The sequence below is a fragment of the Trematosphaeria pertusa genome, assembly GCF_010094035.1.
Source record: "Trematosphaeria pertusa strain CBS 122368 unplaced genomic scaffold BU26scaffold_23, whole genome shotgun sequence".
NCBI classification, from domain to species: domain Eukaryota; kingdom Fungi; phylum Ascomycota; class Dothideomycetes; order Pleosporales; family Trematosphaeriaceae; genus Trematosphaeria; species Trematosphaeria pertusa.
In genome coordinates this window covers 456,167-470,910 of record NW_022987234.1, presented here as the reverse complement: position 1 = coordinate 470,910, position 14,744 = coordinate 456,167, and the positions used below count along the sequence as shown (strand labels likewise).

At 53.1% G+C, this 14,744-nt stretch overlaps 5 protein-coding genes across 5 annotated transcripts; 1 reads left to right on the top strand and 4 right to left on the bottom strand.

Annotated features, from left to right (window-relative positions):
- Positions 1-4,596: 4,596 nt before the first annotated feature.
- BU26DRAFT_525080 (ATP-dependent RNA helicase DBP2) lies at positions 4,597-6,847 on the bottom strand. The gene is made up of 3 exons (XM_033830420.1): positions 6,348-6,847; positions 5,328-6,296; positions 4,597-5,278 (listed from the first exon to the last, which is right to left on the bottom strand). The coding sequence occupies exons 1-3, from the start codon at positions 6,385-6,387 to the stop codon at positions 4,989-4,991; spliced, it is 1,299 nt and encodes a 432-aa protein (XP_033676587.1). The 5' UTR covers positions 6,388-6,847; the 3' UTR covers positions 4,597-4,988.
- Positions 6,848-7,265: 418 nt separating this feature from the next.
- On the bottom strand, positions 7,266-9,378 carry BU26DRAFT_535276 (uncharacterized protein; the record flags this gene model as incomplete). Its single annotated transcript, XM_033831267.1, has 12 exons — positions 7,266-7,319; positions 7,385-7,464; positions 7,514-7,710; positions 7,760-7,778; positions 7,831-7,939; positions 7,994-8,059; positions 8,106-8,256; positions 8,305-8,464; positions 8,515-8,899; positions 8,950-9,032; positions 9,086-9,267; positions 9,326-9,378. 12 exons carry the CDS (start codon positions 9,376-9,378, stop codon positions 7,266-7,268), a joined length of 1,539 nt encoding a protein of 512 aa, XP_033676586.1.
- A 5-nt stretch (positions 9,379-9,383) lies between these two features.
- Positions 9,384-11,785, bottom strand: BU26DRAFT_585638 (uncharacterized protein; the record flags this gene model as incomplete). The annotated part of the gene is made up of 7 exons (XM_033834642.1): positions 9,384-9,797; positions 9,855-10,780; positions 10,827-10,977; positions 11,025-11,069; positions 11,182-11,297; positions 11,351-11,572; positions 11,649-11,785. 7 exons carry the CDS (start codon positions 11,783-11,785, stop codon positions 9,760-9,762), a joined length of 1,635 nt encoding a protein of 544 aa, XP_033676585.1. The 3' UTR covers positions 9,384-9,759.
- Positions 11,786-11,922: 137 nt separating this feature from the next.
- Positions 11,923-13,493, top strand: BU26DRAFT_496081 (uncharacterized protein). Its single transcript, XM_033826242.1, has 2 exons — positions 11,923-12,093; positions 12,145-13,493. The coding sequence occupies exons 1-2, from the start codon at positions 11,980-11,982 to the stop codon at positions 13,306-13,308; spliced, it is 1,278 nt and encodes a 425-aa protein (XP_033676584.1). The 5' UTR covers positions 11,923-11,979; the 3' UTR covers positions 13,309-13,493.
- On the bottom strand, positions 13,044-14,686 carry BU26DRAFT_525077 (RCC1/BLIP-II). Its single transcript, XM_033830419.1, has one exon. It carries the CDS (start codon positions 14,502-14,504, stop codon positions 13,401-13,403), a length of 1,104 nt encoding a protein of 367 aa, XP_033676583.1. The 5' UTR covers positions 14,505-14,686; the 3' UTR covers positions 13,044-13,400.
- Positions 14,687-14,744: the final 58 nt, after the last annotated feature.

Genomic DNA, 14,744 nt, shown 5'->3' with positions numbered 1-14,744 from the left:
AGAAACGCTCGGCATACACTCAGGAGGCGCTGCCCGGAGGCAGAGGATAGGAAGACTGAGGTATCGTAGACCCAGGAGGTTCCTGGGTTCCCGAGCTGTCCTTCTGGCTTGCCACTCCGGTGTCAAGACGCCGCAAGAGAGCCTCTGCTTTCAGCCCTCCCTTGCCTCGCGCTGCCTACGTGCAGAGCCTCTGCAAAGGGTCGTTCGAACCGCGGCAACCACCAAACGTACGCAAAGCGGCCACACATACCCGGATGAGAGATGCGTGTGAACGCTCACAAAGCAGCACTTGCTCATATGGCGCAACAGATTGCGCCGAAGCGTCAGTGATGGTAACCTCCCGACCGATTGACCGTGCTGCAGGACGTCCACTTCCGCTCCATCTCTCATTTTCGCGTCGTGTCCGCCCCGAAACCCCAACAACTCGCTCACGAGACCCACACACAACTGAGACTTCGTAATTGCTGAAGGTATGGGATATCGACGGACGGTCACTCTTGCCCCTGTGTGCCTTGGTCAGCGAGGGAAGTGGCGCTGTAGAGCAAGTACACGCGACAGCGACTCACTACGACCATCCGGAACGCCGCGTTGCGCCCATGGTTGGCCTGTCACTCTCAACTCTTTTCTTCTGGGTCCACCGTCTGTCAGCCATACTGAGGAAGATTCTTCTCGCCCCTGGGTGAGCTGGAAAACTGCGCAAGTTGAGACTGGTCAGCCTTGGCTCTATCGCGCTGTCGGACCTTCTCTTTTCTCGAAATCAGCCATGGTACCACCAAGTTTTACGATATGTCCTCACTCACGAGATAGCAGACACGTCAGAGTTGAGAAGCCATCGTCACGATACCAGATTCCCCCCTACGCGTCGTCGCCACGCATTTCCTCTCCCCCGGCACCGACCGAATATGATCCCTCAACATGCCGAACAACGAAACATAGCCCAGCCGCATGGGCGCCGTTACGGAAGCACCGCCGATTCACGAGACCCGTTACGATCCTCCGACGCCGACGTCGGATACGCCTCCTCAGCCCGGCGCGTCTCCATACCCGCGCGAGCCCTTCGCCGCCACGAAGCATCACAAGCCAGAGGCCCGCAGAATCATTCGCACCCTCATACTTACCCCGATTCCGGGGCTGCCCTGTAGCGCGCCACTTCCAACACTGCTGCATGTGTTTCGAACTGAGCCTTCAACGCGCCACAACACGCAAGCCTAAGCGTACATACGTGTCCTCATCGCCAGAATCAGAGTAGGGTTTGGTTAGGGAATAGGCATCAAACACTGGCATCATGTGCCATTCGGTGTGTTTGCCTCCTGCGCTTCAGAAGGGCGAGATCATACCACTCCACGACACGTGGATGGACCACCCCGCTCGAGGGCAAAATCCGTTGTACGAGCGGGCTAAGAGTTGTAGAGCTGACGGCAATATGTACGCGACCTGCGCGTCTTGAGAATACTGAGGTGGAAACTCCGTCCCATTGATCCCTTTCCTGTTCAAGCTGACTCGACCCAGCATTTCGTCAAACCCACGTTTCCTGCAGAATAGCTCAGCCTTTATGACACCCCAGCCTCGATGGTGGCGAAGGAAGCTCTTCTGAAGGTCGCTATATCTGTCGCTATATCTGCCGCTTTAGCGCGTCACGGCCCCCCTAGATTCCTATCCGAATACCATAAGCAAAGAAATACTGGAGATGCGTGAGCATTCTAGGGTGGAACCACATGGGGTGAAACAACTCAACAGTGCGATTCCTTGCTCGCGCGGCTACTGTTGCGGTCGAGCATTCCATCCTTGAAGCCGTTGCTATCTACTTAGCTCGAGGGCACGCCTACTTGCCCGACCGTGATGCACGGTAAACGTACTCTTCCAATAGCAAGCATCACACACTTCAACAAACAAACAAACAAACAGTAAGTGAGCAAAGATAGCGACCCTGTGGAGACTTCGTGGGCTGTGACGCAAAAAGCACATACAGTGCAGCATTGCCCTAACTATGATGCGTGCCGTCCAGAAGCCCTCGACGAGAAACGAGCACATAGATCAAATCAGATGCATAGTCAACTCGACCACATACATAGCCAGCATCAAACGCAATACCTACATAATCTAAATTATCCCATTCATACACGTACGCCTTTGTTCCACATGTCGCGTTTCTTTCCCCTCGCATCTCTCGTTTTACGCCTCGTTTCGACTCCATCGTGCCGTGACGGTCAGAACGGAAATACACACATACACATACATTATACTTCCGTAAAGCTGAAGCATGCATCACTGGTAGTACGTGTGTTAGATACGTTGGTTCGAACCACCCGCCGTCTAGCCTTAGACATAGAAGGAAGATCCACGACGAGGGTCGTCCGCGGCACCACCTATCTCTATAGAATCTGAGGCATTTATTCTCCGAGACTTACATCCCACATACACAGATACATACACTTAGTAGGACGAAACCCCCTGTCACAGAGCAATCGTATCGATATCAGCAGCTCTCAAGTTTCAACATCACTACGGTACGTAGGAAGGACGATAACCGCAGCTAAGCAAGATTCTGCATACTTAAACTACTTATCTATAAACTTGCTTTCAACGCCCCTTCCTGCCTTCTATAGGGGGAGATAAGATGCGGAGAACTAAATACTCTTTTCTTTCCTTTCCTTTCCCACCCATGCAGTGCTACTAACCTCCCAGTTACCTGGCCAGACCAAACCAGATCTATAACCCACTCCGCCTGCCGTGCTTTTCAACACAGCCCTTGTCCCTTGTCCAAAATTTGCGGCTGAGCTTTACAAATCAGCAGCCCTGAATATATAGCTAGTAAGGTATGCCCCATCCATATATCCATTCAACTAACCAAATATCGCCGTATATACCACCGTATCAGAGAACATGAGCTGGTAAAACGCAGTCAATCAGTCAGTCCCGCCACATAAAGCTTAAAACACCACGACTACTTCGTCCCTAGCATAAACAAGCTAAACTAAGTCCACTCACTCAACGTGCACATATATGCCTACCTTTGGATAGCATTCCTTGCCTTCGTGTATCGCTCGCTCGCTCGCTTCGCGCAACAGAACAGACAGATAGACAGATAGGCAGACAGACGAACGTAACCGTCTATTCCGCCTACATACACATATCCACAGCTTTTATCCCATCCCTTCCCATCCCTTCTTTTCCTTCCCCTACCGCAACACTACCTAGCTCCGCCTCCGCCGCCCTCGCAATTTCTCTCCGTCCGTCTCTCTATTAGTCCCCTTCCCACACTCTCACATGTAATAAATAGTATCCCTTCTTTCCACCTCAGCTCTTCTCAACTCTTCAATCCTCAATTCTTCAAGCTCGAACTTCCAGACCAGTTTCCAGCGTAAGTATGTACATCTCCTTCTCCTTCTCCCAGCACAACGCCGACCTACCTACCCACCAGCCTGCCTAACTCTTACCCACAACGACGCACACATTCGCGGCACACGCACAACTCAGTTTCGGAAGTAAGGACGACGGTGTGCGCTTCTGGTATATAGTGTGTGAGAGAGAGAGAGAGAGAGAGAGAGAGAGACTTGAAATGTTCTTTAGCAACTGAATTTCTTGGACATGAGAGTGTAGCGCTACTGCGGTGGAAGTGCTCTGGACTCTGAGTATATCGGCATACTGTTACCTACCATAGAAGAAAGTAGCTGGGCACCAAGAAAGCACTACTAAGGAGCGAGCGAATTCTAGCACGCCGACTCTGCCGACCAGGAGAGATGCCCCTCCTCAAAGATATCACCCGGGGCCACGGCACCCTGCCTTTTCTTTTAGATAGAGTGCGACAACCCTACCTGCACTGAACAACCGGGACAGTCTACTGCACACTGCTACACTGCGGTTTACTTAACATATCACCACTAGTACAAGGAACAAAGGCATCATCAAATACTATGAGAGTGAATTCTATATCCCATTACGCGACAAACTTTTCATCGAGAGTAACGCCACCATCTCCGAGATGCAATACGGCCAGTAGCCCCTCATACAGCGAGGAGACCGGCGAGAAAGCCACGACTGGGTGGCTTAGGCGAAAGTGAAGGAAATGCCAGTCTAATGAGGAGCTTGATCGACCCCGCGCATAATGACTCATGTGATTCCTCCAGGGGGTATCAGCATCCAATGGAGAGATCTTCCACCGAGGTCGAATGAAAACGAAATGGACCGAACGTCTATGTCAATACGCCGAAAGTATGAAGCTGTCTCTTGCTGGTGTCGAGATGGTCCGATATGGTCGACGAGGGACAACAGATGTGCCTCATCGGTCAACATAATCACCAGCGGTTGTTGCGGATCGGGGCATTGTTGCTTCCGGTCCAGGCTGCATTTGGAGTCAGCACGAGTCCTTAGTAGATGTCCAGATTCGGGGTATCTTACCGCCTCCTCCGCGGCCGCGGCCACGACCACCACCCCAGCGGCCACCGCCACCTCCACCGCCACCATACCGGGCCATCTCGTGCAAGCGAGGATCAATCTGCTGCTTGGACTCTGTGAGCACGGAGACGAGATCACGAGCCTGCTTCGAGTCTAGAAGAGTTAGCGTGAGCCTTAGACAATGGTGGAATTGGGACTTACTCTCAGTCGTGAAGAACGTGATGGCGGTACCTTTGGCACCAGCACGACCGGTTCGCCCAATGCGATGAACATAGTCCTCCGAGTTGTTCGGGTAGTCATAGTTCAGCACATGGGTGATGTTACGAACATCTTGAAAGAGAAAGGTTAGCATAATGGTAAGTAGGGCGAGCAAAAGACGACCAAGAAATGGTCGCGTGAAGCTGCAGTATGTTGCATGCAACCGTCTCTGTGCGCTACGATATTGTCATGGCATCCCGGTCCAGTGGGGAAGGCTGTGTATATCTCCTGGCCAGGAAACCTTGGAAGAGACTGCGACTTGCGTAAGTCCGAACTCTCAGCTTGCCTCAGAAGTACCTCGACGATACCTGAAACAAAAAGCAGCGAAGCGAACTTCACCGGCATGTCCAAGGAAGCCTGGTTATCAGATTCGAGAAACGTAAAGCCCTGGACGATGTCATGGAGAGAGTAGCAGCGAGCGCACGAGACGACCTAAGCAGAGCACCTAACAGATCACGCATAGTAATAAAGAGGGGGAAGGCGAAGGGAAGGGGGCGGCGGGGGTTTATAGTCATACCAATACCACGGGAGGCCACATCGGTGGCAACCATGATGGGGCTCTTGCCGGTCTTGAACTCGTTCAAGACCCAATCGCGCTCGTTCTGTTGCTTGTCGCCGTGAATGGCTGGGCACACGTTAGCTAGGCTTATTGCATCAAAGCAGGGACGACTTACACAGCGCTGGCCAACCGTCTTGGCGAAGGAATCGGGTGATCTCGTCTGCGACACGCTTGGTACCTGTGAAGATCAAAACCTTGTTGTTCTTGTCGTCCATGATGGTCTCGAGATGCTTAGACATCCTGTCACGTTTCTCGAACTCTGTCACGACCTCTACGACCTGCTGGATGCGGTGGTTGGCAGAGAGATCCATGGAGCCGATGTTGACCTGGATGAAGTCGTGCTGGTAGTCAGAAGCGAGCTGACGAACCTCCTTCGGCCAGGTAGCAGACCACATGCATGTCTGACGGTCTGGTCGAATCTGGCCGATGATCTTGCGAATCTGCGGCTCGAAACCCATGTCAAGCATACGATCGGCTTCATCGAGCACTAAGTAGGTGACACGGCGCAGGTTAGTCTTACCAGCCTCAAGCATGTCGATAAGACGGCCTGGAGTGGCAATGCAGACTTCGACACCGCGAGCGAGGTCGCGGATCTGGGGACCCTTGGGCACGCCACCGTAGACGCAGGTGTTTCGGATGCGAGAGGACTTGCCGAACTTGCTGATCTCCTGTTGGATCTGGACGGCCAACTCACGCGTTGGTGCAAGGATCAAGACGATAGGACCGTCACCGGGAGCGAGCAGAGGCTGTGCGTTGATGTGGACGATGGCGGGGAGACAGTAGGTTAGCGTCTTTCCGGATCCGGTCTCTGCGATGCCGACGACATCGCGACCAGACAGAGCCATCGGCCAGCCCTGCGACTGAATAGCCGTCGGCCTCGCAAATCCTTGTGCCTTGACTTCGTTCATGACGTAGGTCGGGAATCCGGCCTCATCGAAACTGGTAACGGGCTTAGGTACGTTCTTGCCCTGGATGGTGATCTGGTGCTCTCGTCGGAAGGCGTCGACCTCGGCTGGGGTGCGCGCGGCGACTGCGGGATCCTCCTTGTAGAATGACTTCTCGAACTTAGGCATAGTGTCGAGATCTGCATTCTCTGTTAGCTGTTTCGTTGCGTGATGCGATGTGGGATACCCACCCCAGGTCTGCGTCTTCAGGCTCTGGCCGAGGTTGGACATCCTGTCACCTCCACCGCCATAGCCGCCACCACCTCCTCCATATCCATTGCTGTGGCCGCCGGCGCCGCCACTGTATCCGTTTGAGTAACCGTTGCTACCGCCATACCTATTTGGTTGTTAGTACGCTGTCATGAAGAGAAGAACGAGCGGTAGGGGGATTCTACGCGGTTGCAGCGAGCACATTCGCCGCCGCCAGACATGCTGTGTCGAGCAGCGTCGCGACACTCGCCCTGTGCGCAGAATCGATGAGCAAAGAAAATTGCAGTGTGGATGGGGCCGCCGATAACCAAGCGACTAGTGCTGTCCCGTGGGGATGCGATCTCATACCCATACGAAGCGTACTGGTTTGAGTAGTCATAGTTGTAGGTGGTGCCGCCATATCCATCGTTTCTGCCATCGTACCCGTTCGAATAGCTGCCTCCGCCGTGGCGGGAGGAGCCGTAACCGCCGCCGTAAGACATGGTGGTTGAGTTTTCAGTAGGGACTGGTCGGAAAGAACAAAGTACGCGGGCGAGGGAGCGTGTGTGTCGTTTTGTGGCCGCGAGGGCGTGTATTATACGTAGAAGAGCGACTAGAACGTGTCGCCGGTGAGGTGGCGACGAAAATAGAGAGAAGAAAGGAAGTTGATGGTGTTGTGGTGAGGGAGGGAGGGAGGAGAGGAAGAAAAGAGGCGGCCGGTGCCTTTGCCTCGCCCTTCGCGCTTGCAATTTTTAATTCACGCTAAGCCGCTAACCCCGATTCGTCGCACAAGCCTTCCGGCTGCCGTTCCCTCCTCGGAACGTCAAACAAACACCACAAAGACGCACGCTAAATATTCCGCCTTTGTTCCGGCGGCTGTTGTATCCAGGTACATCATAGACCTGCTTCATCAAAGTATATTACCTCTGCTGCGACCCGGCGCGGATGCCCATGTCCCAGAATCCCCTTTCCATCTGTGGCGAATCAGCGTTTGTGCATTTGTGCATGTGGCCATGGAGCGAACTCGGGCTTCACTTACGTTCGTCGCGTGAATGAATATTTGCGCCAGTTCCTCGACCCTTGATACGGACTGCTTTGCAGCATGCCTTTCAATAAGTTCTGTCTGATCAGCGCGTCCACGTCTGACGCTGGCACTGCCTCGACCTACCTGAGCCGTTCTTCATCGCCTCGCAGTAATCTTGCGCCACATAGTTCTCGATCCATTTCCAGTATTTGCTTCCTTCCCTGACCGTTTTCGGGTCGTCGTACAGGCGGCGAGCGATGATACCATAGCCAATAAGGCAGGGCAATAACGCTACTTGCAGTGCGAGCCAGTCCTCGGATTGGCCAATGTCCAGAACGTATCTTCGGGTCCCATCAATAAAGAGTCGTTTTCTGCTGACGGGTTTTCTACCTTGTGTATGCTGTGCATGCTGAAAACGGTTAGTCAAAGCGCCATGGAGCATTTTGCGGAGGGGAATTTACCCTGATCTTCTTCCTGATTCTCTATATCCGCCGGGGAGAGACCATACTCTTTGCAGAAGTCGATATGTAGTTTGATCTCTTCTTGTAGAATCACGACTTGTCGCGCAGACTATTTGATGTTAGGAGAGCTTACAGCGCAAACCCAACCAAAGAAGCCACCCACTCGGCCAATATCCACTAGCGACTTCGATTTGTACGCTGCTAGCGCATTTGCTCGCGCGAAGTGTATCTGCCGTTTATTAGTATGACCCTCTACTTAACATGGCGTGACCGACCAGGAACAGATAATCCTGTATCAGATAGTGCTTGAAGTTCTCGTCCGGAAGCGTTCCGTTAGCCATGCGCTGAACGAATTGATGTTGGGTATACTCCTTCCATGGCTCTTGGACATCCCCACGCTCGAGCAGATACTTGATGAACCCACCTCTACTGGAAGTCAGTTCGAAGTTCTTCAATTAGCACGGCATAGCTTACGGGCCAAATGGCAGGGTATACGTAGAATGGAAGTGGTTGATCGGACCATTTCCTTTGCCGAGGTCGCTACTAGTCTTAATGCCCACCTCTACGTAGAGGTTTGCTCTCTTGACGGCGTTGATGACATCCATGCCAGAAGCGAGGTGGCATGCAATTGCAGCTAGCAAAGCGTCAGTCTGCTTCCGGAAGCAAAGGCGAAGAGCAACTCACAAGCCAATGAACAGCCTGTCCCATGCGTATTTTTCGACGTCAGATAGTCTGTCTCCATGAATGTAGCCTTTCCGTCCCCATATAGCACATTGAGCACGACATCTCGGTCTGCTTCGTCTTTCGATACTAGCCGGCCCTTTGTCAATGGCAGGTGGCCTCCTTTGAGGAGCACATATTTGGGACCTAGCTCTTGGATGGACTTGGCCATGCTCACGATGTCGTCCACATTCTCCGGCTCTTGGAACGATATGCCTGCAGTCTTGAGAAGTAGTTTTGCCTCTGGCAGGTTTGGCGTGAGAACCATCGTTAATGGCAGTAGCTGCTGGATCAGCGTATCCACAGCCTGTTCAGGCAAAAGCTGGGAGCCACTTGTAGATACCATGACCTGACCGGCCGGTAAATGTCCGTCTCGCGTATTTCTTTGGGTTCACATACCGGGTCTACAACGGAAGTGCTAATGTTGTGTCTGCGGAAGGCGTCGGCAACAACACCAATGGCATCTGCCGACGCAAGCATGCCTCAGAATGGTGTTAGCAACAGCACACAGGCACCATTTAGATGGCGGGCTCACCAGTTTTGACCACATCGACGCCAATATCGTCAATGCAGGCATCGATCTGCTTCCGAAGAAACGGAGGTGGCGTGTGGTGGATGTCGTACACTCCCAACGTATTCTGAGCTGTTAGGGCCGTGGTAGCTGTCATCGCATAACATCCATGAGCAGCAATGACTTTCTGGTCCGCTTCTAGGCCGCTAGTTGTTAGATGTCAGTAATTCCACCCCAAATTGTGGGCAAGGCAAGGATGCATACGCTCCGCCGGAGCTATCGGAGCCGGCAATGACCAGTATTCTCCTTGCAGACATCGAGTACTGTGAAGAATGAAATGGGAATGGTTGAAATGTTGTTAGTCTGAGAAAGGTTCTTGCTTCAGCCCCACTAAGCGGGGACAAGCGAGGCCCAACGTCATCACGGTGATGACACTGCATTGCATGTTGCAGAGGAGCGCATCGTGTGGCGACCCGTAATGTGAGGTGCCTAGCTTTTCGCTGCTGTTCATGGTGCAGTAAAATCCCGAGAAAATTAAGTCTACCCAAGGTAGAGGACACCGTGGCCATACTGAGAGAGCCGGATTCGTACATATCGCTCTTTCGGCATTTAAGGCCGCATACAAGGTGACTTTCTAAGGAAGCAGCCCCCTTCTTTTCCCTAAGCATTGGAAGCCTTCGCCTCTCGTTGGCCTTTGCTCAATCTGATTCTCCTTCAAACTCTGAGACATTTGGATCTGCGGGGGTTTGTGTCAGCTTGTTGACTCCCAGTTTGACATACGTGGGCGTCATACCTCTCCACGGTGTGTATTCCAACGTTCCTCCCACTTTCCTAGCCAAACTCTCCCTAACCAAGCCTACCTCTTCGTCAGGAAGTAGAGTGTCAGGGTCAGCCATATCAATCATGACGCGAATACCCTGATTTCCCGGTCCAAGGCGGGAAACAAACTCGAGAAGCCCATCAGTCGTGAACTTGGAAATGCCCGCAAGTGCAACGCTCTTAAGATTGCCGAGGTTTCCCACGAACTCGAGGACCCTATCGTTGAGCTCCAGACCGTTGACATAAAGCTCTTCTAACAGGTTGAGGTTGTTGATGACGGCAATCAAGTGGTCTTCGTGGAAGACCTCTTGGAGAAGGAGCCTGAGGACCCTCAGCTGCGTTAACTGTTTCAGCGAATCGACAATAGTGTCGACATCATCCCGAAACATCCCATCCGTATCGCCACTGAGTGACAGGAAAGTGAGCGAGTCCTTCTGGTGGATGAGAGCTTGATGGAATCGCCGGCTGTCTTTTAGGACGTAAGAGTCGATCTCGAGTGTCCGCAGGTGGATGTTATGCTCCAACAGCAGTGGCGTTACAATTGACGACGCAGATAGAACTTTTGTGAAACTGAGGCGTTGGAGATTTTCGCATTTCCGCAGCCAAGCGATCATCTCCAAGAAGACGTCGTTTTGGGTCTCTTCAAGGACGATGCTTCCGTGCACGTCTTCGATTCGTAGAGCCTCAAGTGCTGTGCATCCAGCAAGCAGCGATAGATGCGGCATAGACTCATTGGAGACACAGATCCTGAGCTCCTTTAGAGACTCGCCGTGGGCGTTCAAGGCGAGAAACGTCTCAGCGCCAGCCCCGATGTCGCTGAGGGTAGTTATCGCCTTTAAAGAGTTTGGTCTCATGGCTCCGATGAATTTTGCAAACTTGTGATCGCGCTCTTGACCGAACCTGCAGGGGTTAGCCGAGCAGATGATGCCTTCGATTTCCGACTAACCAGCTGAAGATCATGAGCGAATTGAAGGTCGGACAGTGCTGGTATATGCATGCAGAGACGAGCTCGTCTTCGAGAGTACTTCCATCCCAGAGTTCCAACACCTGGAGGCGGGGAAGCCTTGGTACCCATCGGACTAGAGCGCGTGAGAGGACTATCTGTGGTTAGCAAGGAGCCCTCCCCGAGCAATGGATAATTTACTTTTTCCGCTAATCACCTCCAGAGTCGGCGTATGTTGGGTAACAACTATAAGGAAGTCAGTGACTGCGCATTGATGATTGGTGAGAAGGAGGGATGTTGAAGGGGCTCAGATAGACGGCATGCTCTGAATAAGGTGGAGCGTGGGGCCACCACCTACTTTCTCCAATAGCATCGATGATGGCTGTAACGTTCAATCGATCGAATTTCCTTCCGTTTTGACGTGTGATCGTGTCTGCTTTGTAGAACTGCGCCAAAGGGCCGGAGAAGAATTGCCTGTGCGATCATTAGCATCGACGTGTTCCGTGTCGCAAACGAACGGAGCTTACTTAGAGATTTTGACTTTGAATTGATCGTCGTCGAGGAGATTGTCCAGATCCCTAAAGTCAAGAGCCCGAATATACCGGCAGTACGGAAATAGCGCCGCATCTAAGCTGGAGTTGATAATCGACTTCCACAAGATGGACCATTTCTGGACCATCAAGAGCTTGGTGGCCATCGGAACTGCTTCATCTTCTCCTCCGCCGTGAACCGGCGCTCTATGATGAGATCTAAATCACGCGTCAGATGCCCCATTTATTCCCAGAAAGCTGTATCATACAGCGTTTGGATGCGCTCGAGACGTACCGATACAAATGGGTTAATGCGGGCACCGCGAGAGCTCGGCTGGCGCAGGCGCAGTTGAACAGCGTGTCAAACTGTTCCTGCTCCGCCAGCTGTTCGCATAGGAGATGCAGGATATCGTCTGGTAGCGCGGGAGCCATATTTGATAAATGCAGATGATGGAGTGTTGTTGGTTCGCACACTTGCCCGGCGGACGTTGTGACGTCTTCGCGCTAGCGCGTTTTCGGCGCGACGCGCGAAAGCACCTGCCACGACGATGAATGCACAACTTTGTTCCCCGCAATGCTGCCAACACAAAGTCGATAGCATGGGATACTCCCAATCATGACCGAAAATGGTCATTCTCAACTTCACCCTCACGCCCGAAGCGGCATCCAAAATCCATGACCTGCTTGTCTGCCTCGGAAAGTTCAGCGACACGGTCGCCATCGAGGCGCGACGGGATAAAGTAGGTCTGACATTCCCTTTACCGCGTCCATTTCTCACTCGTCCCTCATAGTTCGCTTTCACCGCGCTCAATTCTTCAAAGTCCGCATATGCCGCGTTGACACTGGACGGCAAACATTTCTTCTCCAGCTATGAGTGCATTCCGAGCCATGGAGGTCCAGACGGCCGCTTCACTTGCAGCATGTACACGAAGGCCCTGCTTTCCGTATTCAAGGGGCGACTGTACGATCCACTGGGGAGAGACGGCGCGATCGATCGTTGCGAAGTCACAGTACAGGAGCGAGCTGACGAGACGCAATGCCGCTTCATCGTCAAGATGGTGTGCAACCAGGGAGTCATCAAAACGTACAAGTTGACCTATGAGGCTGTCGAAGTTATGCATGCACTATTCGACCGGAATGTCGCAAAGAATAGATGGAGCATGCATGCCAGCGCGATGAAGGAGTACACGGAGTATTTTGGTACGAAGACGGAGATGCTGGATATATTTGCGGGAGAGGACGGGCGAGCTGTCTTCAAGAGCTACACCGAGAAGATATCGAACGGCAAGGAAATTCTAAAGCATCCTCTCGTGACGGCTGTGGCGGTCAACACATCCGACTTCGAAGAATTCAACGTCCAGCCTGGCCTACATATTATCATCAGCGTCAAGGACTTCAAGGCCATTGTCGCGCACGCGGATACGCTCAAAACCAGCTTGAAAGCCTTCTACTCGCATCCTACTCGACCTCTGCAATTCAGCTACGGATGCGACGGCCTCCTCTGCGAGTTCACGCTCATGACCTCCGGAGAATACAACGGCGCGACCATGACACCAACACCGGCACCGCAAATTGCTAGCAGAGCAAACTCTCGCGCACAATCCGCTGCGACCGAGAACCGCAGTGTACGCTCCGAGATGCCTCCCCCGGTTGAGCCAGCTTCGCGACGCTCAGAAAGACGCCGCATTTCGGGTCAGAAGAGGGCGGCCTCACCAAAACCACAAGCGGACCACGAGAGCCTGTTCGTCAATCAAGAGGAAGAAGATGCCCGGTGGGAGCCGGTGGATTATACTAATGAGGAGGAGACACTAGGCTGGGATGCGAGTGCGGACCGTGACGCCGCGAACTTCCCCACCTTCCGGGACACGGGGAGCTTCTCAAGGCAGGAGACGACGGATAGTAATGAGGGGATAGCACCGAGCCAGCGGGTGTCGCAAATCAAGGGTTTGTGGTAGACAGAGATGAGACTGGAGTAGAAGAATCAGTGCCGGAGAACATGGCGAGCGAAACTTACGATGCAATGCAAAAACTGCAATACATGCAGTCTTCATTCCGTTTCTAGCTCCGGTACCTCCTCCTCCACTTCGCTAAGCACGAAGCTCGTGCAAAAGCCAGCGCCAACGAACCTAATGGTTCCAGGTATCTCAATGTCATTCCAAAACCCTGTCACCATATCATTCCGCACCCTGTCCCCCAATGGCTTCAGATCCCCGCAGTTCCCATGCTTCCCCCAACCCCAACTGATCAGCTTACCCTCCCTCGTGACAGCAAGCACATGCTCACTTCCCACCGCGATTCTATCAATCGGCGGCAAGCCCTCCGGAATCAGTTTCCACATGTTTTCCTTCCCCCAAGCTATCAAGCTGCCGTCTTCGAAGAGCACGAAGATGGCGTGCCAGGTTGCGCCAATATCTTTCCAGTTCTTGATGGACGATGGCATCGAGGAACAGAGGTTGTGTTTGTCTCGGCCGAGGAGGTAGTGGTGTCCTGTAGAGGGCGAAGAAGCGAGGTATGTGAACTCTTTGCCGCAGACTACTTTGACGGGTGGGAAGGGGACGGCCTCGTCGATGCCTGTGGGTCGCCTTATCTTGAGTTGTGTGGATAGCTTTGGACCAAGCTGATCAAGCCGTGACTTTCCCCAGCCCCAGACTGAGCCGTCCGAAAGTATGGCGACGTAGTGCCATCCGCCTGCTGCGAGGTCGATAACACGACCTGGCAGCTCTTGTCTGACAGATTCCTTGCTTAGTCCCACGGTAGTAGTAATATCTCCAAGCCCTAGTTCACCCCAATGACTTGCCCCTTCCGTGTACAATGTACTCGCTGCGCTCTCGGCGCCGCCCACAGGATTAACGACAGCCGCGGAAGATTCGCAAGTAGCTGCGCAAAACGACACGCCGTGATACAAGTAATTGAACTTCTCGACCCTCGGCGTCTCCGTGTTCAGAGATCCAAGTTGGCCTTTTCGGCCATCTCCCACGCCGTAGACTCTACCATGAGCCGTGAGAAAGAGGGTGTGGTTGTCACCGCCGCGGATTGCTTGGAGCCCGCCCGCCCAGGATGGAGCTATGGTGGGAGTGTAGACGATTTCTGCCGCGGGGATGCCGAGTTGACCTTCTCCGTTGCTTCCGAAGACGTATAACCTAGTAGGCATCCTGTGGGTTTACCGATAGTGTGCTCTTCGTGGTTTTTCTTTGGTGTCGTCCCATCGTTGGTGGAGAAGGTCGGTGGAAGAACGACGCCGCGATTTGGGGGACGTTCACATCGGCTCAATACACTGGACCCCTCCAGGTTTCCATACACGCAATTCTGGAACTGCTTTCGCGTTTCGATGAGAGCCTCAAGTGGTAGGCTGACATAATCTAGAGAGCGGCGACCGCGCTCGGACCACTTC